This window comes from Megalobrama amblycephala, linkage group LG16, assembly GCF_018812025.1.
Source record: "Megalobrama amblycephala isolate DHTTF-2021 linkage group LG16, ASM1881202v1, whole genome shotgun sequence".
Lineage (NCBI taxonomy): Eukaryota > Metazoa > Chordata > Actinopteri > Cypriniformes > Xenocyprididae > Megalobrama > Megalobrama amblycephala.
Window position 1 is genome coordinate 40,164,541 of NC_063059.1, and position 22,935 is coordinate 40,187,475.

Genomic DNA, 22,935 nt, shown 5'->3' on the forward strand with positions numbered 1-22,935 from the left:
TGCAACCCGCCAATAAATCCACAGAAGAAGAAGAAGTCAGAAGAGCAGAGAGAGTCAGGTATGTCTCAGCAGTGCTCCTCATTAAACAGCAAAAAAACTATGCTATAAGTAAAGCTTTGAGTTAATATCAAGAATTTGAAACCAAAACAAGTATGTATTTGTTTTCCTGTTAGCGGTTTGGTGTATATTCGGAGTTTTATTAACGTACATATTCGTTTAATGTTGCCGTCCGCGCGCCAAAATAGAGAGCGGGTTTTTCCGTGTTAATAAGTTTTCTAAAATATAATTTTCGGTGGATTGAGTCTGTAGAAACGTCATTTAGTGTAGTGAACATGTGTAGCTTTTATTTTTATGTCAGAATGTATGCTTATTGCCAAATCTCTGGTCTATGAATTGCAGTTGCTGAGGACAGTATTTTCTCATTCATCCTTCAGCTAAAAGAGAGTAAACCTGAAGTTATTAAATTAATTATTAATAACTGTGTTAATACATTTATGTGTAAATAAAGTGCAGGTATGTTTGACAATATAAGAAAAGAAAATCACTATCTCTAAGAAATTTATATATATTGGCTGGCTATAATTTAAATGTAAATGGATATACTGTTGATGTAATTTTATTTTATTTTATTTTTATTTTTTTTGCGTGAATGTGAATTTTTCATAAGTGAGACACAAAAAGAAATCGACTATTGTGAATGTGATACAATCCTTTATTGTGTACATTACGTTCTCTTTATCTGTTTGATTAAAATTGACTATCCATCCTACCAAATTAAGATCCAGGTTAAATAGTTTCAAAGGTGATGATCCTGTAGTTTGTTTCAGCCTGTTGACACCATGTGTTTAATGTTTTCAAGAAGGACAAACTCCAGGTGTAGCAGCTAAAAACAGTGTGCCTGTTAAAGATGGAGTTTATTAAAGAGGAGGAAGACGTGAGTGATCCAGAACCATCCAGAATAAAAGATGAAGAAACTGAGGAACAAATAGGTTGGTGTCCATTCTTAATTCTTCATTGTTGACTGCTTTGGTAGATGTAAATTAATAAGCAGTATATGCAGTGGTAGCTCCAAATTTTTGGGGGGTGCTAAGGGGGGCTTAACAGTTCACAGTGGGTGCCAGGAATTTTTTTAAAGTGCTTCTATAACTTCAATATTCTGCCTTTATTGCATTTTTCATTTTACCTTAAAACTACCAGCCTGGTCTCATTGTTAATACGTAGGTATTATTTTGTAACTTTCAAAGACACAAAACATACATTTTTATACGTTTGGATAGGTGCAAAAATGTACAAAATGGACGTATTGGCAGCATTTAAACGTAGCATTATTACATTTTTACAGCAGGAAAAAAAAGTATTTACAGATCTTTCCTTAAGATATGTATAATTTTCCTTATTATCATTTTATAGATAAATGTAATATCCCTAAACCCCACCCCTAACCAAAACAAACATTTTATACAGAAAACCATTTCACTGACAACGTGTGATTTTGTGAACAAAAGTTAAATACAGATAAACACTGAAATTCAGATAAAGGAAATGTAAAGTGAAATAAACTTGTGTTCTGTGAGTTTTGTGAAAGTTGTTTTTGAGTTGTAACTTTCTGACCTGTCATTTAGCTGTCAGTTTCATTTCAATATATTTTATACATTAAAGATTTTTTTTCATATACATCATTTATTTATAAATTCACAAATGTCTCACGTTCACTTTTATTAAAGAATAATGTTGATTTATGACAAATTGGCATCCATAGTTTCTGTATAATAAATGTTCTAAAACTGTTCTAATTCTGAGGCAGGAGCAGATTGTAAAACAGATTTCAATGGTTTGTCTCACCATGTTAAATGAAATGAAATGGGAAATGTATAGTGGAATGAGACAAGGCTGCTTTTCAGCAACTCGATTACTGTGGTGGTACTGTTATTTCTGTCTTTTTTGGTTTATATTATATAAACAGCCATTGCACATTGATACAGGGCCATATGCAGTTTGTATATAGACATAATCAATGTAAAGGCGCCTCATTGGTCACTTTCTTCTGGACAAAAAGCACAATAAAATTTTACATGTCTCAACTGAAACAGATAGAAAAAGATTGGGTTTAAAGGTGCCCTAGAACTGAAAATTGAATTTACCTTGACATAGTTAAATAATCAGAGTTATGTACATGGAAATGACATTCAGGTGCTGGTCATATAATTAGAATATCATCAAAAAGTTCATTTTTTTTATTGTAAATTATTTTTAAAAATGAAACTTTCATATATTCTAGATTCCATACATGTAAAGTAAAACATTTCAAAAGTTTTTTTTTTTAAATTTTGATGATTAGAGCGTACAGCTCATGAATGTCCAAAATCCAGTATCTCAAAATATTAGAATATTTCCTAAGATCAATCAAAAAATGGATTTTCAAAACAGAAAAGTTCAAGTTCTTTAAAGTATGTTCATTTGTGCACTCAATACTTGGTCGGCAGCACATATTACAGCAAATGACTTGCTCCTAGCACAAATTACAGCATCAGTGAAGTGTGGCATGGAAGTGATCAGCCTGTGGCACTGCTGAGGCACTATTGAGCCTTCAGATCATCTGTATATTGTTGGATCGACTGTTTCTCATCTTTCTCTTGAAAATATCCCATAGATTCAGGGGTCAGGCATGTTGGCTGGCCAATAAAACACAGTAATATCATGGTCAGCAAACCACTTGGAAGTGGTTTTTGCACTGTGGGCAGGTGCTAAAGTCCTGCTGGAAAAGGAAATCAGCATCTCCATAAAGCTTGTCAGCAGATGGAAGCATAAAGTGCTCCAAAATCTCCTGGAAGATGGCTGCATTGACTTTGCACTTGATAAAACACAATGGACCAACACCAGCAGACATCACGGCCCCTCCAAATCATTACTAACTTCAGAAACTTCCCACTAGACTTCAAGCAGCTTGGATTCTGTGCCTCTCCAGTCTTCCTTCAGACTCTGGGACCATGATTTCAACATGAAATGCAAAATTTACTTTTGTCTGAAAAGAGGACTTTCGACCACTGTTCACTGTCCAGTTCTTTTTCTCCTTAGCCCAGGTAAGATGCTTCTGACGTTGTTTCTGTTTCAGAAGTGGCTTGGTAGTCCTTTTCCTGAAGATGTCTGAGTGTGGTGGCTCTTGATGCACTGACTCCGGCTTCATTTGACTCATTGTGAAGCTCTCCAAAGTGTTCGAATCGGCTTTACTTGACAGTATTCTCAAGCTTGTGGTTATCCCTGTTGCTTGTGCACCTTTGCCTACCCAATTTATTCTTTCTTGTCAACTTTGAATTCAATATGCTTTGATACATCACTCTGTAAACAGCCACCACATTCAGTAATGACCTTCTGTGACTTACTCTCTTTGTGGAGGGTGTCAATGATTGTCTCCTGGACCATTGCCAAGTCAGCAGTCTTCCCCATTAGTGTGGTTTCAAAGAACAAGAGATACCCGGAATTTATACTGTAGGGATGGTCATTTAATGAAACTCAAATGTAAATATTCTAATATTTTGAGATACTGGATTTTGGATTTTCATTAGCTGTATGCTCTAATCAACAAATAATAATAAAAAAAAAAACTTTTGAAATGTTTTAATTTAATTTTAGGGAATCTAGAATAAATGAAAGTTTCATTTTTTAAAATCATTTACAATAAAAAATGAACTTTTTCACGATATTCTAATTATATGAGCAGCACCTGTACATTGAGTCTCAAACACCATTGTTTCCTCCTTCTAAATCTCGTTCGTGCAAAAGACCTCTGAAAAACAGGCAAATCTCAACATAATACTGACTGTGACGCAACAGTCGGGATCATTAATATGTACGCCCCCAACTTTTTCATATACCAGCCCATGTCAAGGCAGTATTAACGTTGTGGAGCTGCACAGCCAAATCATCAGAAGTTCTGCAGGTATTGTGAAGCAAACAAGCATTGACAATAGCGAAAATGGGTGCGCCGGTGCTATGCAAATTTCTGGGGGGAAGGGGTGGATACCTGATGATATCTGATCTCTGTTGCTTTCTTCCATTAAATCAGGGTTCACTTCAACTGATTCTAACTTGATGTGTGTTTTAGACCAGGTGGAAGTGAAACAGCAAAGAGAAGAACTGAGTGAAGTGGAGGAGGAACATCAGAACTTTAAAATTCAAAGAACAAATGCCAAAAAGCTGCACACCTGCAATCAATGTGGAAAGAGTTTCACAAGAAAAGCATTCCTTACAACACACATGAGATTTCACACTGGAGAGAAACCGTATACATGCACTCAGTGTGGAAAGAGTTTCACACAAAAAGGACACCTTAAAATACACGTGAGATTTCACACGGGAGAGAAACCGTTTACATGCACTCAGTGTGGAAAAGGTTTCACACAAAAATCAACCCTTAAAACACACTTAAAAATTCACACTGGAGAGAAACCGTATACATGCACTCAGTGTGGAAAGAGTTTCATACAAAAAGGACACCTTAAAATACACATGAGATTTCACACGCGAGAGAAACCGTATAAATGCACTCAGTGTGGAAAACGTTTCACACAAAAAACAACCCTTAATACACACTTAAAAATTCACACTGGAGAGAAACCGTATACATGCACTCAGTGTGGACAAAGTTTCAGAAAAAAAGAATACCTTAACAATCACATGAGAGTTCACTCTGGAGAGAAACTGTTCACCTGCACTCAGTGTGGAAAGAGTTTCACAAGAAAAATAAACCTTAAAACACACATAAGATTTCACACTGGAGAAAAACCATTCAAGTGTGATCAGTGTGGAAAAACGTTTATTTCATCAACATATCTAAAACGACACCTGATAGTTCATTGTGATGAGAGCATTTTTAAACCACCAGAAAACACATGATGAAGTCAGAGATTATATGTGCTTTGATTGGCTTTACAGCAGCCGAGCATCTGAAACAGCACCAAAGAATTCATACTGGAGAAAAACCTTACAAGTGCTCATACTGGAGAGAAGCCATATTACTGTACTCTGTGTGGAGAGAGTTTCACTCAATCACATCATCTAGTGAAGCATAAAAAGCATTGTTCTGTGTCACAATAAGCAAATGTTTTATTCATATCCAAAACTTTAAAGTAAATCATGTGAGATGTAAAATGTGGGAACGTGCATGTTGATCCAGATTGCATCATCTTAAGTCCTCGCAGGAGTTGGTGACAATAATCAGTTATTTGTCAATATATGAAACAATTCCCTCAATTTGATCTTTTAGATTTAATATGGATTTTTTTTTTTAAAAAAAAATTACTTTTGTTTATATAACAGATTTATTGAAGTCTACACATTTCTCTGCAACATAAATATTGTCTATAAGTTCTGTACAAGAACAACAAATAAAATGACCATTTCACTGACAATGTGTGATTTTCTGAACAAAAGTTAAATACAGATAAACTGTGAGATTCAGATATAGCAAATGTAAAGTGAAATAATGTTTTTTTGAGTTAACTTTCTGACCTGTCATTTAGCTGTCACTTTCATTTCACTATATCATATACATTAAAGATTTTTTTTTCATAGACATAATTTATTTATAAATTCACAAATTTCTCACGTTCACTTTTATTGTGAAAGAATACTGTTGATTTATGACAAATTGGCATCCATAGTTTCTGTATAATAAATGTTCTAAAATGGTTCTAATTCTGAGGCAGGAACAGATTGTAAAACAGATTTCAATGGTTTGTCTCAGCATGTTAAATGAAATGAATTGGGAAATGTATAGTGGAATGAGACAAGGCTGCTTTTCAGCAACTCTGTTAATGGTGGTACTGTTATTTCAGTCTTTTTTTGTTTTATATTATACAAACAGCCATTGTACATTGATACAGGGTCATATGCATTTTGAATATAGACATAATACATATAATGGTGCCTTATTGTTCTTTTTTTTTTTTCTGGACAAAAAGCGCAATAAAATGTACATGTCTCAACTGAAACAGATAGAAAAAGAATGGGCTTAAAGGTGCCCTAGAATTTAAAGGTCCCGTTCTTCGTGATCCCATGTTTCAAACATTAGTTAGTGTGTAATGTTGTTGTTAGAGTATAAATAAAATCTGTAAAATTTTATAGCTCAAAGTTCAATGCCAAGCGAGATATTTTATTTAACAGAAGTCGCCTACATCGAACGGCCAGTTTGGACTACATCCCTCAACTTCCTTCTTTAATGACGTCACTAAAACAGTTTTTTGACTAACCTCCGCCCACAGGAATACACAAGAGTTGCGTTTGTAGAGTGTGTTTGTCGCCATGTCGTCGAAACGCTGTTATTTTCATCCCGCAGTCCAATCACCGGGTCTGATTCCGGCTCAAATTGATAGGGTAAAATTAAAGACATGTTTACAATAACACTGAGCGTGTGCATCTCCACGTTATGGTAAGAGGCGTGACCTTTCCGGGCAAGGTTCGCTAAGCTGCTGTCGAATCACAACACAGGAACCGCTGGCACAATCAGAACTCGTTACGTATTTCTGAAGGAGGGACTTCATAGAACAAGGAAGTCATCAGCCCGTTTTTATGACAGTGGAAACAGCGGTATACAGATAAGTAAATTATGTGAAAAATACTGTGTTTTTTTTACACGCGAAACATGAACACGTTATATTGCCCGCTATAAACACAATCAAAGCTTCAAAAAAACACGAAAAACGGGACCTTTAAAATTGAATGTACCTCAGCATAGTTAAATAATCAGAGTTCTGTACACGGAAATCACATACAGTGAGTCTCAAACACCATTGTTTCCTCCTTCTAAATTTGATTTGTTCAAAAGACCACTGAAAAACAGATGAATCTCAACATAACACCGACTGTGACGCAACAGTTGGGATCATTAAAGGTACCGTTTTTCGTGGTTTTTTGAAGCTTTGATTGTGTTTATAGTGGGCAATATAACGTGTTCATGTTTCGCGTGTAAAAAAACACAGTATTTTTCACATAATTTACTTATCTGTATACCGCTGTTTCCACTGTCATAAAAACGGGCTGATGACTTCCTTGTTCTATGAAGTCCCTCCTTCAGAAATACGTAACGAGATCTGATTGTGCCAGCGGTTCCTGTGTTGTGATTCGACAGCAGCTCTTAGCGCATCTTGCCCGGAAAGGTCACGCCTCTTACCATAACGTGGAGATGCACGCGCTCAGTGTTATTGTAAACATGTCTTTAATTTTACCCTATCAATTTGAGCCGGAATCAGACCCGGTGATTGGACTGCGGGATGAAAATAACAGCGTTTCGACGACATGGCGACAAACACACTCTACAAACGCAACTCTTGTGTATTCCTGTGGGCGGAGGTTAGTCAAAAAACTGTTTTAGTGACGTCATTAAAGAAGGAAGTAGAGGGATGTAGTCCAAACTGGCTGTTCGATGTAGGCGACTTCTGTTAAATAAAATATCTCGCTTGGCATTGAACTTTGAGCTTTAAAATTTTACAGATTTTATTTATACTCTAACAACAACATTACACACTAACTAAAGTTTGAAACATGGGATCACGAAGAACGGGACCTTTAATATGTACGCCCCTAACTTTTGCATATACCAGCCCATGTTCAAGGCAGTATTAACACTGTGGAGCTGCACAGCCGAATCATCAGAAGTACTGCAGGTATTGTGAAGCAAACAAGCATTGACAATCGCGAAAATGGCAGATGGATCCATAATAACTGTTTATGATCCATGATATCATGATATATTTAGTGATATTTGTAAATTTTCTTTCTAAATGTTTCGTTAGTATGTTGATAATGTACTATTAAATGTGGTTAGAGTTGCCATTGTTTCTTACTGTATTCACGGAGACCAGTGTCGTTATTTTCATTTTTAACCCAAAAAAGCTTGTAGTCCGTATAATTCAAAAACGCATCTTCATTTTTATTGAGTTTCTCCAACAGTGTGTAGCTTTAGCCCCGTTAGCCGTGCAGCACGCTTTCAAAATCATTCAGAATCAAATGTTACCCAGTAAACAATTACCTTCTTTCAACGTTGAAAATAAGTCGGTCCGCCTTGGACTGGTTTACGACGTGATTTCAACTAAGTAGTTTATGCTGGACTGTTTCACTACGTGTTTTCAACTGATCATGTTTTCAACTGATAATCTAAAGACAGCTAAATAATCTGTTATTCATGCTAAAACAACGGAGAAAACAAATTACCAAACCATGTTCATTATTATCTTAAATAAATGTAAATAGTTTTACATATTCCGTCAAAGTTATAAAAACAATAATTGAAACTGCGATTGAGGTGCAATGAGGATTCATACATTGCAATAATTACCCCACCCCACCAGGTGGCGGTAATGCACCATTAAAGATAGTTGCCAACTGCCATAAAACCGAAAGAAGAAGAAGCGAAGAGGCGCGAAAAAAGCCCAGCCAACCGTCAGATTCCAGAAAGCTCTTCACGACTCTAAGCGAAAGCAGCTGTGTAAAGTAAGTAGCTATGACAAAATAATTCGATATGATAGCAAAATAAGTGTAACGTTATAAACGTTTACCTTATTTCAACCAAACCGGGCTTTTTTTATTGTAAACGTAATTACTGTAGCAGTAGCTAGCTAGACATTCGGTTACCACGAGTGTCCACAGCCACACCACACGGATGGACAGTTAGCTAATAAATTACCCAAATGCGGATATTAATAAGCCATTAAGGTTTAACTGTTTGTGATTATTTTGTAACTTAGTTATATTATATCGAGGTAGATATCCAGGTTAATTAATTTTAGCTTAGTTTATGCTATTTATAAACTTCCTTTACAACATTACCTCAGCTAGGTTGCCTAACTTAACTGATAGAATTTAGCTGTACGGCTAAGTGTTTAGTTTTGTGTTTTTTCTTTAAGGTAGCAAGCTCAAAACTCCATTGTTAGCTAGATGGTGTTCAAGATTGAGGAGACGTCACGCGTTTCACTCCGCGAAGGCGCCGCCATTTTAGGTGGCTATCCGTCGCCATCAGAGTCCTGCAACAGGTCGGGTACGTTACCCTTATAAAAGTGGATAAAACGGGTGGTGACATTCCTAAAATTCACGGGCGAGGATGTGGGCGGATAATGAACTCCTTGCGGGCGGGTAGTAGCAGATGAAAAATATGTGCTTGAAGAGCTCTTTTCCAAAACGCCATTAAATTATATGACAATGTTTTTTTTTTTTTGCTCCATCAACGTGTCATGCCAAATCCTTGTTTAAAATGTAGGCTACTGCAAGATTTAAACGGATAAATCCTCTCGACTAATCAGAATTCTGTGAACTATTAACAGATGTTTGTTCATATAACTTTAATTCCTCAAAATGAGTCAAACAAATCTTATTCTCTCTCTTTTTCTTGTTTTCGGTGCTGATGTAGTGACGCGTTCATGTAAACGTAGCAGCAAAAGTAATGATTATGAATATGTAAAATGTTGCAATGAGAAATTCATGTCAGTCATGTCTATAATGGAGAATGGTCACGTAACATTTATTTTCCGTGTTCGCATTAATGAGGAAAAGACAAAAGACATTTTTTAAAAGACAAACCATACATTTTATGAAAAAACAAAAGGATTTATAGCGGGGTTTTTTTTTTTTTTTTTTTTTTTAAGGATTTATAGCGTTTTGAAAAGAAAAAAAAATTAGGCTACTTTGATTTATCATAAACCATATTGTTGTTTGATTTAAAGGTGCCCTTGAATTAAAAATTGAATTTACCTTGGCATAGTTGAATAACAAGAGTTCAGTACATGGAAATGACATACAGTGAGTTTCAAACTCCATTGTTTCCTCCTTCTTATATAAATCTCATTTGTTTAAAAGACCTCCAAAGAACAGGCGAATCTCAACATAATACCGACTGTTACGTAACAGTCAGGGTGTACGCCCCAATATTTGCATATGCCAGCCCATGTTCCCAACATTATGAAAGGCATTAGACAAGGGCAGCCGGTATTTAACGTCTGGATCTGTGCACAGCTGAATCATCAGACTAGGTAAGCAAGCAATAACAACAGCGAAAAATGGAAGATGGAGCAATAATGACTGACATGATATCATGATAGTTTTAGTGATATTTGTAAATTGTCTTTCTAAATGTTTCGTTAGCATGTTGCTAATGTAGGCTACTGTTGGTTAAAGTTACCATCGTTTCTTACTGTATTCACGGATACAAGAGCCGTCGCTATTTTCATTTTTAAACACTTGCAGTCTGAATAATTCATAAACACAACTTCATTCTTTATAAATCACTCCAACAGTGTGTAATGTTAGCACGAGATTTAAAGGGCCAGTAGCCCCTGAATCGGTGCATAGTTAATGATGCCCCAAAATAAGCAGTTAAAAAAATTAATTTAATAAAATCTATGGGGTATTTTGAGCTGAAACTTCACAGACACATTCAGGGGACACCTTAGACTTATATTACATCTTGTAAAAAAACGTTCGATGGCACCTTTAATAATCATTGTTCAACATGTTCAGACTGAGCCAACAAACAACAACAACATTTTAACTGGATAAACAAAAAAAAAATAAAGCACTTTAATTGGAAGGATTTTGTATGGGTCAGGTAACGGGCCAAATATTAACGGGTCTGACTCTGGGTGGGTGGGGATTAAATTTTGATATCACGGGTGACGGGTTGGATCTGGTGCTGAACTTTGCGGGGCGGGTCTCCAAAAACGGACCTGTGCGGGACTCTGGTCGCCATGGTTGTGACAGAGCAGCTTGATATGCGTTTGCATTTTCTCTACAGTACACACTAAAAAAAAAATATTCAGTGGCTTAGAAAATATCTCAGTAATAATTAACTTTATTAAATTAAGAAAATCTCTGAATATCATTTACTTGATTGTTTGAGTTGAACATATACATTTTTCTAAAATGTAGTTATAAAAAAAATCACTAAAAGAATTTTGTATATTTGACTAACCAATTATTTATACAATTAATATATTTGTGAAATTTCTATCAAAATATTTGAGAATGGAGAATTAAACTGATCTCAAGAACCACAAATATTACTTAATATTATTACAAGAAAGATATCCTTACAAAACGTTGGCAGTCCTTGAGAGAATCCAGGATTACACTATTTAAATTGAAGCAAGCATCATGATGTCTGCACATAAATGTACCTCCTATAATTAGCAAACACTATAAAACTTTGTTTATAATGTTTAAAAATCAAATCAATTTCAAAAATTTACAATGTCAACATACTTATATTACTGTTGCAGATATGACATACTTAAGAAGTTGGAGAAAAAGAAAAGCAGAAGTTAATGCCATTGCTCAGTTGGATAGTGATGACAACCTTGATATTCATTCGCTACCAAGTGATAGAAGTGATGGTGATGGACTTCAAGAAGTTGTACAAGATAACGAATCCGATTATGGATACACAGAGCATGTAGAATCCTCTGACTCTGAGCCTGAAATCCTGAGTTTACACCCTGACAGTGATACACCAGATATTGGCTGTGATTTAAGGACTTGGTCAACAAGTAATTCAATCACTCAAACGTCATTGAATGAGCTACTAGGCATCCTACGTAGACATGGGCACCAGCTGCCAAAGGATGCACGCACCCTCCTTTCAACCCCCAAAACCGTTGAATGTCTTTCTAGATGTAATGGGCAGTACATTTATTATGGTTTAGAACAAGGCATTAAACTAAAGATTGCACAGTGCCAATCCTTTTCACAAAACCTTGTTGAGTTGTGTGTGAACATTGATGGCGTACCACTTTTTAAATCAAACAGTGTTCAATTTTGGCCCATATTGGCACAGTTTCACAATTTTGATCCTTTCATTGTTGCACTTTTCTGTGGAACAGCAAAGCCAAGTCCTTTGGATGATTTTGTCAAAGACCTTTTGGAAGAGTTTCTGCATCTCAAAGCTATTGGGATGGAGTATGAAGGTCAACTTTATGCTATCAGCCTTAAGGCCTTTATATGTGATGCACCAGCAAGATCATTTTTAAAGTGCATAAAAAACCACAATGGGTACTCCAGCTGTGAAAGGTGTTTGGCCAAAGGATCGTGGGAAGGTAGAGTGGTTTTTAACAGTCATGAGAGCTTTAGAGCAAGAACAGACGAGGAGTTCAGTCAAGTACTGTATGAAGATCACCAGACTATAAAAAGCCCACTTATTGATGCAGGCATACCTTGCGTGAGCACTTTTGTGTTAGACTATATGCATTTGATTTGTTTAGGAGTAGTAAAACGTGTTCTAGTCTTTTTGTCTCGGGGTCCAAAAGTGTGCCGGCTATCTGCAAGACAAAAAGATGAGATCTCAGAAAAACTAAACAAGCTGAATGGATCCATGCCAAGTGAGTTTGCAAGGCAGCCCAGGGGTTTGAGGGAACTGGATAGATGGAAAGCCACTGAATTTCGACAGTTTGTTTTATATACTGGACCAAATGTTCTTCGAAATGTAGTTTCACGTGAAGTGTATACTCACTTTTTGACATTGACAGTGGCTCTGTCAATCCTGCTGAGCTCTGATGAGAACACACGACGTTCATATATTGCATATGCTGAGGAGCTTCTAAAATACTTCGTTAAAAGGTGTGATGACCTTTATGGAAAAACATTTGCAGTCTACAATGTGCACTGCCTGTTGCATCTGCATGAAGATGCTTCTCGCTTCAACTGTTCACTAAATGACATCTCATGTTTCCCATTCGAAAATCATCTGCAAGTAATAAAAAAATTGGTCAAAAATAGCCACAATCCAATCGCTCAAGTAACAAAGCGGATGAGTGAGATCGAAAATGCAAAGAAAGGCATCAACAAGCCTCAAGAGCCAAGGTCATGTTTTTATATATCAACCAAAGATAAAGACCACTGCTTTATGCTTCACAATGAAAATTTTGCATTTGTGAAGGAAAAAAGGCAAGATGGAACTTTGGTATGTGATGTGCTGAGCCAAAAGGACACAAGAGACTTTTTTAAGAAGCCATGTGAGTCAAGGCTATTGAATATAGTCTATGTTCAAAGAAAACGGACAAAGACAAAGTTATTGCAAACCAAAGACCTTTACCGGAAAGTTGCTTGTCTCCCTTGTGAACAAGGGCATGTCCTTTTTCCTCTCCTTCCATGGAATGGAGCACAGGAAATGAACACAAGTAACGTATGTAATATTTACTATTATTCAAAATAGTAGTGCACTGTTAGCATCATGTAGAAAAGGAAATGTGTAGTTCTAAATTAAATAATCTAATTGTGTTTCAGGCAATGGTATACGCACGGGCTGTTTGGGTGGAGAATGGGAAGCAGATGGAAGGAGTTTTGCCATTGAACTGGATTGACACAGAGACCAAAGTGGTGCGATGGCCTCTAAAAAACGTGTCTGTGGCACATAAGCGCCTTTTACAACCACAAGAGGACTGGTTAAGCTTTGAATTTGTTAAAGTCAAAGTCACATCAGGTGAAAAAAAAATAAAAATATTTTGAATGTTATTTCTGGCTTTTTTAATTTTAATTAATTTTTTTAGTTACAATACTATAATACTCAAATACGTATTACTATTGGGGCTGGGGGATATATCGTAAGGAATTGTCACGCGCATTTCATCAGTAAAGCCGGTTCCCTGATTACCGCTAAATCGCCATCACCTGCTTTCAAATGGAGCGCCTTTTAATAGACAGAGCCGTAGTTCACGGACAAGCCACGCAAAATCGCGTTCATTATCGAAGTCGATATCTGCGATAATGAACGCGATATTGTGTGGCTTGTCAGTGAACTACGGCTCTGTCTATTAAATGCCGCTCCATTTGAAAGCAGGTGATGGCGATTTAGCGGTAATCAGGGAACCGGCTTTACTGATGAAATGCACGTGACAATTCCTTACGATATATCCCCCAGCCCTAATTACTATCGTTAGTAGTGTTTGTGTTCATTCTTGATTTTTAGTAAGCCGACAGGAGTGTGAAAAATATAATTACACCTCAGCTCAAACCGAAGAGGAGGACACAGTCAGTCAAAAGAGAATGAAGAAAAGAAGGAAATTTGAAGATTATGTTCAAGGTAATTTATTTGGTCCTATTTAAGGACATGCATTAAACAATGAGCATATAATGTAAACAATCACATATCATAAGTGACAAATATAATATTGGCAGGGTCAGATTTGTCTCCTGAGGAGGATGAGTCCTTGCCAGACAAGAAAAAGGGTGAGTACAGTTTAAGTTGTTTGTGTAAACTGTATTAGTATTCATCGTTATCTTACTGTGATTAATTTCATTGTGCATGTTCTTGTCTAGAGGATACAGTGTTGCTTCCGGTTCCTCCGCCAAAGGGTGAGTAAAATAGCTGGGCTGGTCCAGTGGTATAATTCAGTCATCAAACTTCAGGGAATGGTTGGCAATAAGAGTTTTTCTGTCATTTAAGTTGCTGTACTGCTTCTGGTTTTGGAATTTCTTTTAACAACCACAGGACAAAATGCAATGCTGCTCGAGTTACCTGCACCCCCAGAACTGGCTAACACCACCATTAGACAACCAGAGAGTCCTGCATCTTCAGACAGTAATTTCATGTTTTTATTTATTCTACTTGCTCACAATGCAAATGGAATATAAAGTATTTTTAAGTCTGGGTTCAAAACAAAGTATTTCAACCATTCCTGTTCCTTTTTCAGTTTCTGGATGTTCTTGTCCAACGCATCACCGTTCACCCACAAGGTCTGAATCCTTAGAAGCATTTAGTCCAGAGTCAGCCAGTAAGTCAGTAAAAATTTTTTTTTAAATTGGCTAGTACATTTTTTTTTTTTTTTTTTTTTTTTTTCATGTCCATGATCAATTGCATTCTTCATAGTTGTCAATTCTCCTACCTCACTCATTGACATTATTGCAGGAGCAAAAAAAAGATTTCATTGAGCTTCAACACTTTTTTTTTTTTTTTTTTTTTTTTGTTAAGGGTCTAGGCTTTCACGCACACCTCAGCGTGGAGTTCGAAAGCCATCACAGTCCGGGAGCAGAAAAAGTCGGGCGTCCTCATCCAGTGAGTCTTTAAAAAGGATAACTGACTATAAAAACGATTTCAATGAGCTTCAATGCTGTTTTTCATTTAATAATTTTTTTTTTAGGATCTATGGGTTCTTGCACACCTCAGCGTGGAGTTCGAAAGCCATCACAGTCCGGGAGCAGAAAGAGTCGGGCGTCCTCATCCAGTGAGTCCATGATTAATTTCATTCTTCATCGTTGTCAATTCTCCTACCTCACTTACTGACATTATTGCAGGAGCAGCTGTCTTTAAAAAATGAATTCAATGAGCTTCAATGCTGTTTTTTTTATTTTTCAGGATCTAGGCGTTCTCGCACACCTCAGCGTGGAGTTCAAAAGCCATCACAGTCCGGGAGCAGAAAGAGTCGGGCGTCCTCATCCAGTGAGTCCATGATCAGTTGCATTCTTCATAGTTGTCAATTCTCCTACCTCACTTACTGACATTATTGCAGGAGCAGCTGTCTTTAAAAAATGATTTCCATGAGCTTCAATGCTGTTTTTCATTTAATAATTTTTTTTTTAGGATCTATGGGTTCTCGCACACCTCAGCGTGGAGTTCGAAAGCCATCACAGTCCGGGAGCAGAAAGAGTCGGGCGTCCTCATCCAGTGAGTCCATGATCAGTTGCATTCTTCATAGTTGTCAATTCTCCTACCTCACTTACTGACATTATTGCAGTAAGCAGCTGTCTTTAAAAAATGATTTCCAATGAGCTTCAATGCTGTTTTTTTTATTTTTCAGGATCTAGGCGTTCTCGCACACCTCAGCGTGGAGTTCGAAAGCCATCACAGTCCGGGAGCAGAAAAGGTCGGGCGTCCTCATCCAGTGAGTCCATGATCAGTTGCATTCTTCATAGTTGTCAATTCTCCTACCTCACTTACTGACATTATTGCAGGAGCAGCTGTCTTTAAATCTTAATGAGCTTCAACTTTTTTTTTTTTTTTTTCAGGATCTAGGCGTTCTCGCACACCTCAGCGTGGCGTTCAAATGCCATCACAGTCCGAGAGAGGCTTATTCCCCATGTCTCAAGCTAGTACGTCCATGGTCAATATTTATTATTGTATGATTCTTTAATAATCATAAAGTAACAAAAATAAATTAAATTAATGTATTTTCTTCCACAGAATACCAGAAGTCAGTGCTTGGAAAGCTAGTTGAACTTCTTGATGAGATAAAAAGAGTCGGAAGGCACTATGAGCCGCTGAATTCTGCTGTCCATGTTGCTAGGCTAGAAACCTTTGAAGATTTTGCTGAAGAAGAGGCACGTCTCAAGGAACGCAACCTCTGGGAACAAAGGGTATGATTTCTACAGAAATTGGACTAAACTGTCAATAAGACTAGACCTCCAAGTCTCCAAAAAGTCTAAATTATCTATATTGTGCAAAAAATATGCTTTTCGCAGCATCTGTTAACATGCACACAAGCTTTATAGGATGTGTTATTGTATGGATGAGTCAACATGACTAGTTTTAAGCTTTAAGCTCAATCTGGCAACAATCAGTATATTTACAACACCATTGGTTTATTCATAATGTATTGAATGGCTTTTCATGTGTCATGTACAGGTGTCCCAGCTCTCAAAGGTGGGAGGGAGGAATAACAAAGACTGCGTCCATAAAGTAATGGACAGGTATTAAACAACTGTCACATGCTCAGAATATAGAATGTAATTATGCAGTTAAATTTTTACTCATTGCCTGCTCTGTTTGCCCTCCTCTTAGCACATAGAAAAGCATAAATGCAGAAAGAGACGATTCATTAGGAATAATGCAAGCACAAAGGAATATTTGTAGAATGTAGGCGTTGACCTCACTATACGATTTTCTGCATGTTTTCTCAGGCTTTTCACCAACAGCCTAATGGCTACTTTCAACATGAAGGGGCGGGGTCGCAGTGAGAAAAAAGCCTTCCAGGATACCGTTCTTTACTCTGTGGTAAAAGGTAACTGCATTTTTCATGTTTATACAGGTGTTTCTCAAATTAGAATAGTGGAAAAGTCCATTAATTTTAGGAATTCAACTTAAAGGTCCAATATGTAAATTTCTTCGCCGCTAGGGGTTGCTAACCTCTTACAAGACACGCGACACGAGTCCCGCGAATATAAAGGAATATTGACAATTCTACCGAAATACACGGAAGTGTTGAATTACTACTCACAGCTCAGTTTATTAGACGAATGAAACTTGCAGCGCTGTTTCACTTGGTCAAACCGTTACACGATCAAACTAAACTAGTGTATTGTAAGTTATAATGTTATTCTATGTGTTAGTTTGTCTGTATGAGACTAGCAGTAATTTCAACATTAGAATAACATACAGATCCTATTCTAACATTTCATCATGTAAACTATATAACATTGATTAGTTTTACGTACATTTTCTTACCTGTCTAATAAAGTACATGTAAGAGCAGCGTCAAGTGGAAGTTAGTCTCGGACGTAGAGCTCTCGACATCTCGAAAACACCGCGCTGATGTTGATCCACGTTTTAGTTCTCCTTTTTTTATCTAAAGTCTGCTTGCCATGGTCCATAATGTTTGAACGAAACAACAAGCGTGCAGATAGACATTTCGAACTACACAGTTGTCCACGTCTGTCGCCTTGGTTACAATCAGAGGGCTCTGGTTACTATACAGCGGAAACCAGGGAGAACGTGGATATTACGTCAGTGACAGGCGACAAGTGAAAAAAATTTCTGGGATGGACAATTATTTAAAATTTTAAATTTCTCTGAAATTAAAAATCTTTGGGGACTTTTGGGATATTGTAAGTACACAACTGCAGGAAATATATAACACTGTTCAAGTGATTTGGTAATATTTTATTACAAAATTCCTACATATTGGACCTTTAACAGGTGAAACTAATTTATTATATAGACTCATTATATGCAAAGTGACAGATTTCAAGCCTTTGTTTGTTATAATTTTGATTATGGATTATGAAATCCACAAATTCAAAATCTCAGAAAATTTGAATATTACATCAAAATTGATTAAAAAAAGGGGCATTTTAAATCCAGAAATGTTGGCTCTCTGAAAAGTATAATCATGCATATGTACTCAGTACTTGGTTTTTTAAACGGAGTTTATTTTATTTTTATGTATTAGAACAAAACTGTGTGGTGTCTATATTAAGGCACTGGGCATTTCAAATATTTTTGAAATCGTGCTTATTTTCTAAATAACTTATTTCCTAGTTTAATTTTCTGATTTCCCATGGGCCCCCCTCACTAGTTCTCTTGGTCCCCCCATTTATTAAATCCTGTAATCGCCCCTGCTGAGTACATATGCATGATTATACTTTTCAGAGGGCCATCATTTCTGTATTTACAATCTTTTTTTTTTCCTTTTTTTTTTTTTTATGTAATAATCTAATTTTCTGAGATTTTGAAATTGGGGGTTTAAGCCAATATTCATCAAAATTATAACAAAGGCTTGAAATATCTCACTTTGCATGTAATGAGTCTATATTAGAGGTGGGCATAGATTAATTTTTTTAATCTAGATTAATCTTGGAATTAATCTAGATTAAAATGGCTCATTTGAATTCTGCCGAAGACATTCAGAATATGTGAGCTACCCAAATAATAGGTGCATCCCAATTGGCGTACTTATGCACTATTCTATGACGTTTTTAAGTATAAATAGTGCAGTAGTGTGTTCACACAGAAAATTCCAAAAAGAAAAAGTGCACTTTAAATACCCGGATGATGCACTAAATTAACGGAAAAAACGAAGTGTGGAATGTTGGACACTTTGTGCACTCAACTGTCGCAGCTTTAATTACGTAATGGAGGGGAAGGGAGGATCAGACTCCGTTGTTAAATGACAAAATAACCTTATATAATTCACACACTACATGGATGAGTGCAGTGCACAAGTACATAGTGTAGAAGTGCTTAGTGTATAGTGCGTCATTTGGGACGCAATTAGTGTCTAAAAGTAATCCGCCATTTCGTCCAACAAAGCAGACAGGAGTTAGAAGATTAACCTCGGTGGAGTTAAACTTGAAAAATGTTGTATATTGACATATTTCCGTGTTTGAAACAACATTGATTCTCATGTTCATTCATGTTTATTTGATGCTATAAATGGACTCGTAGTAAGAGATGATTACGAGCCTCTTGAGCTGAGGCGCTACAGCAATCTGTCACGACCATGGTCACGGCACATTAAAGAGCAACAAAACGGTTTTTATTGTTTGAATTTCTTAAAAAACTACACAGCTTTAAAGCTGGGACTTGGTTTAATATCATAAGTAACCTGCTCTGTCTTGTCTGTCGACGTGTTGTCAGTGTCCTCTTTGCTCCGTGATGCATTTATCACTGTGTGGCGTCACAGCGCCACAGCTTGACAGACAAAGCAACAGTAACTAAGGGGGGCGGGTCTTTACGAAGGGTCAGTTCGGCTAGGAATACATCCGCGCTAAAATATCAAGGTGAAAGTCATCATAGCTTGCGTAGAATAGACCCAGCTCCCAACCCAACTTTGAGAATAGATTAAAGGGATAGTTCACCCAAAAATGAAAATGTGATGTTTATCTGCTTACCCCCAGCGCATCCAAGATGTAGATGTCTTTGTTTCTTCAGTAGAACACAAATTAAGATTTTTGACTCCAAACGCTGCCGTCTGTCAGTGGTATAATGCAAGTCAGCGGGAACTTGGACTATAAGAGTAAATAAAACACGACAGACAAATCCAAATGAAACCCTGCGGCTCGTGACGACACATTGATGTCTTAAGACACGAAACGATCGGTTTGTGTGAGAAACCGAACAGTATTTATATAATTTACCTCTAATACACCACTATGTCCAACTGTATTCATCAGTCGATTTCGTGAGGTCTGATCGCGCTCTGACAACGGAAGTGATGTCTAGCACTCATTGAAGTATAATGCGCGAGACATCACTTGCCGTTGTCAGAGCGCGATCAGACCTCACGAATCGATTGATGAATACAGTTGGACATAGTGGTGTATTAGAGGTAAAAAATTGATATAAATACTGTTCGGTTTCTCACACAAACCGATCGTTTCGTGTCTTAAGACATCAATGTGCCGTCACGAGCCGCAGGGTTTCATTTGGATTTGTCTGTCGTGTTTTATTTACTTCTTATAGTCCAAGTTCCCGCTGACTTGCATTGTACCACTGACAGACGGCAGCGTTTGGAGTTAAAAATCTTAATTTGTGTTCTACTGAAGAAACAAAGACATCTACATCTTGGATGCGCTGGGGGTAAGCAGATAAACATCAAATTTTCATTTTTGGGTGAACTATCCCTTTAACGGCAATATATATTTTTTTATCGCCCGATAAGAGTCTCACATTAACGCAGCACGTTAACGCCGATAGCGGCCCACCACTAGTCTATATAATATATTAGTTTCACCTGTTAATTTGAATTCCTGAAATTAACTTTTTCATGACATTCTAATTTGGGAAGCACCTGTATATACATTAGCTACCAATTGTATTTCTTTTGGGAAGGTATGCAAATCCATGCAATTGTTAATTGATAAAAAATAAATACAATGTGTAGTAGGGGCCTTAACGCTGCATTCACACGGGGCGCCGGCGTTAACGCTTCTCGTTTACTTTGAATGGGTGACGTCATGCGTTGCCGAACTGAATTGTGGGTTCCGTCGCGTCGCTTCACTCGTGTTGAAAGCGGCAGAAGTTGAAGATTTCTCAACTTTTCAAGTGCCAACGCAGGCGTCATCCAATCAGATCGCCCTATGCAAATACCCTAGAGCAGTCGCAGCCAATTGCGTTCGTGCAACACCGGAAAGTAATGTGATTGGCTGTAATCACTATAACGGTCGCATCAACACAAGCTTCAGACACGCCCTCCATCAAGCGTTGACGCCCCGTGTGAATGCAGCGTAATGATGTAACACGTGCTTTATTCATGCACCATCTAATATATTTTCTTTTGCAGCCGCAGTAATGAAGTGGAGTAAAACAGCCACAGAAGTGGAAATCAGGGCTGCCATGGCTGAGACACTTAAACATGCTCCAGGGAGAGCTGGAGGTGGAGGTCGCAAAGTGTGACCATTTAGTGTACATTTCTTTCTTAGAGTTGTGTTTTGTTGACTGTTGGAAAGTGAACTGTGTTGTGTTGGTTACTGGACCAACCTATGTTTATTGCACTGACTCTAATGTGAAATCTGTGTTGGTTATTTGACTGTTTGCACTATTTAAAATGTGCTGTTTTAATAAAGTTATTATAAGCTAACCCTTTAAAGCTTTGTTTCATTCATATGTTAATATAAAATGTTATTTGGCATGTTAATGTGGACTTGAGAATTGACAATAGGCATTTAGTAAACGTTAAAGATTGACCTGTTTTCAACGTTGAAAAGTTGGACAAATTTGACGTCTTTTCAATTTTCATTTTCAACCTTCAGTGGACTGTAATTAGACGTTGAAGGTTTACGTCTATTCAACGTCTAATAGACGACTTTTTGCTAGCTGGGTAGCATCCACAAAATACATGCCATACTTACGTGTGTCACAGACACGTCAGGCTCCAGCATTCACCAATAACAGCGCACACCTTCCCCACCACCTGCATCTCATCAGCGCACTCATCACCAGCACTACTTAAAGACACTCACACACACAGTCACATTGTCCGGTCTCATTTGCATCAAGGAACTTACTTCTATGCTTACCTCAAGGACTTCCATTGCGACTTACCTGTCTCCTGTGTCTCTGTACAACCTCCTGTACTCCAAGTCTGTGTGTGAGTGTCATCCGCCAGCATTGTCTCCAGTCTGCTACTGCCTCCAACCTGCAAACCACAAAGGACAGTATTATCTCTCATTCATTCATCATTCACTTCTACAACCACCATCTACTCACCTGTTGTCCCTGTAACCTCTGCTTGTGTCCAATAAACTACCTGAACTGTTATCTTCTGTCTCCGACTGGTACATATTGTAACAACATGATCTGATATGCTGCATCATGAACAGTTTTTAAAGATCCATTTTGAGAGTTATATTTGCTGTGTGAATGTATCGTATTGTTTATGCAATGTATTATGCAGTCGCGAGCTTGGGGCGGGGAGCACGAGCATTTAAAGGTGTACACACCCCAAATCAGAGCATTTTTAACACCACCCCCAAAATAGGCAGTTACAGTGTACCAAACTGAACAACAATAATAGGTATAAGATAATAATATGCTCCAAATAACCAGTGCACCACTGAAACCATCATAATTACAATTCAAGGAGTTACAAATTAACAGTTGTACACTTTGCCTTAAATGTGACCAGTGGACATGCATGTTACTCAATATATGTATCATGAAGATTAATTGTGAACACTTATCCACTATATGCACATCTATTTTATCTATGTAGTTTATTTTATCTGTCTATTTAATCTATCTCCTCTATCTACTCATTTTTTATTTAGGTTTTTTCTATCTAATTGATTTTATCTAATCTATAATTTGATAATTTGATTATCTAATTGTTTATCTATTCTATCTCTTATCTATCTATCCTTCTTAAAGAACAAACCTGTCTGGCCAAAATAGGACTTTGCAGCAAGTCAAGATTAAGTACAAGAACATTTTGCAGGCTGAAAAGTGACTTGATTGGTGAAAAAAAATGTACAAATTAGGTGAATAGTGTCTGCTGACATATTTTATTATCTGTACTGATTTTAACATTTGAAAAGGCTCATATTCGCACTGAACCATGACTGTAACACAATGTATTAATCATCGTTATTTTTTTTTTTTTTCTTTCCAAAGCTCCAAGCTGACAAGTGATGATCGCAAAATAAAAAATACAACTAAAAAAATTTCAAAAACATTGTGGGTCTCATACCTTTCTCATACTCTACATAGTTACATCCAGTGAAGGAGAACTAGAATTTGGGAAGATA

General features: G+C 37.1%; 2 protein-coding genes and 1 pseudogene across 6 annotated transcripts in view; all 3 read left to right on the plus strand.

Moving 5' to 3' along the window:
* Positions 1–22,935, plus strand: part of LOC125248716 — a 551,526-nt pseudogene that overhangs the window by 461,395 nt on the left and 67,196 nt on the right.
* LOC125248639 (gastrula zinc finger protein XlCGF52.1-like) overlaps positions 1–22,935 on the plus strand; it is a 221,620-nt gene that overhangs the window by 61,258 nt on the left and 137,427 nt on the right. The gene's annotated exons all lie outside the window — the stretch shown is intronic.
* Positions 858–21,949, plus strand: LOC125248606 (cylicin-2-like). Of its 3 annotated transcripts, XM_048160611.1 has the most exons (17): positions 858–989; positions 13,264–13,459; positions 13,946–14,059; positions 14,155–14,205; positions 14,296–14,331; positions 14,468–14,557; positions 14,670–14,750; positions 14,948–15,031; positions 15,117–15,200; positions 15,332–15,415; positions 15,557–15,640; positions 15,774–15,857; positions 15,982–16,065; positions 16,157–16,329; positions 16,598–16,662; positions 16,873–16,973; positions 20,973–21,949. In XM_048160611.1, exons 2-17 carry the CDS (start codon positions 13,267–13,269, stop codon positions 21,083–21,085), a joined length of 1,521 nt encoding a protein of 506 aa, XP_048016568.1. In that variant the 5' UTR covers positions 858–989; positions 13,264–13,266; the 3' UTR covers positions 21,086–21,949. The 3 variants fall into 3 exon arrangements, with proteins under 3 accessions (XP_048016568.1, XP_048016569.1, XP_048016570.1); XM_048160612.1 differs by lacking the exon at positions 15,117–15,200; XM_048160613.1 differs by lacking the exons at positions 15,117–15,200; positions 15,332–15,415; positions 15,557–15,640.

Bases quoted from the DNA above. Each gene is read 5' to 3' on its own strand.
- LOC125248606 (XM_048160611.1), top strand. From the start codon at position 13,267: ATGGTATACGCACGGGCTGTTTGGGTGGAGAATGGGAAGCAGATGGAA. The intron at 14,332-14,467 runs GTGAGTAAAATA...TAACAACCACAG, and splicing joins TCCGGTTCCTCCGCCAAAGG to GACAAAATGCAATGCTGCTC. The intron at 16,066-16,156 runs GTACGTCCATGG...TTTCTTCCACAG, and splicing joins ATTCCCCATGTCTCAAGCTA to AATACCAGAAGTCAGTGCTT.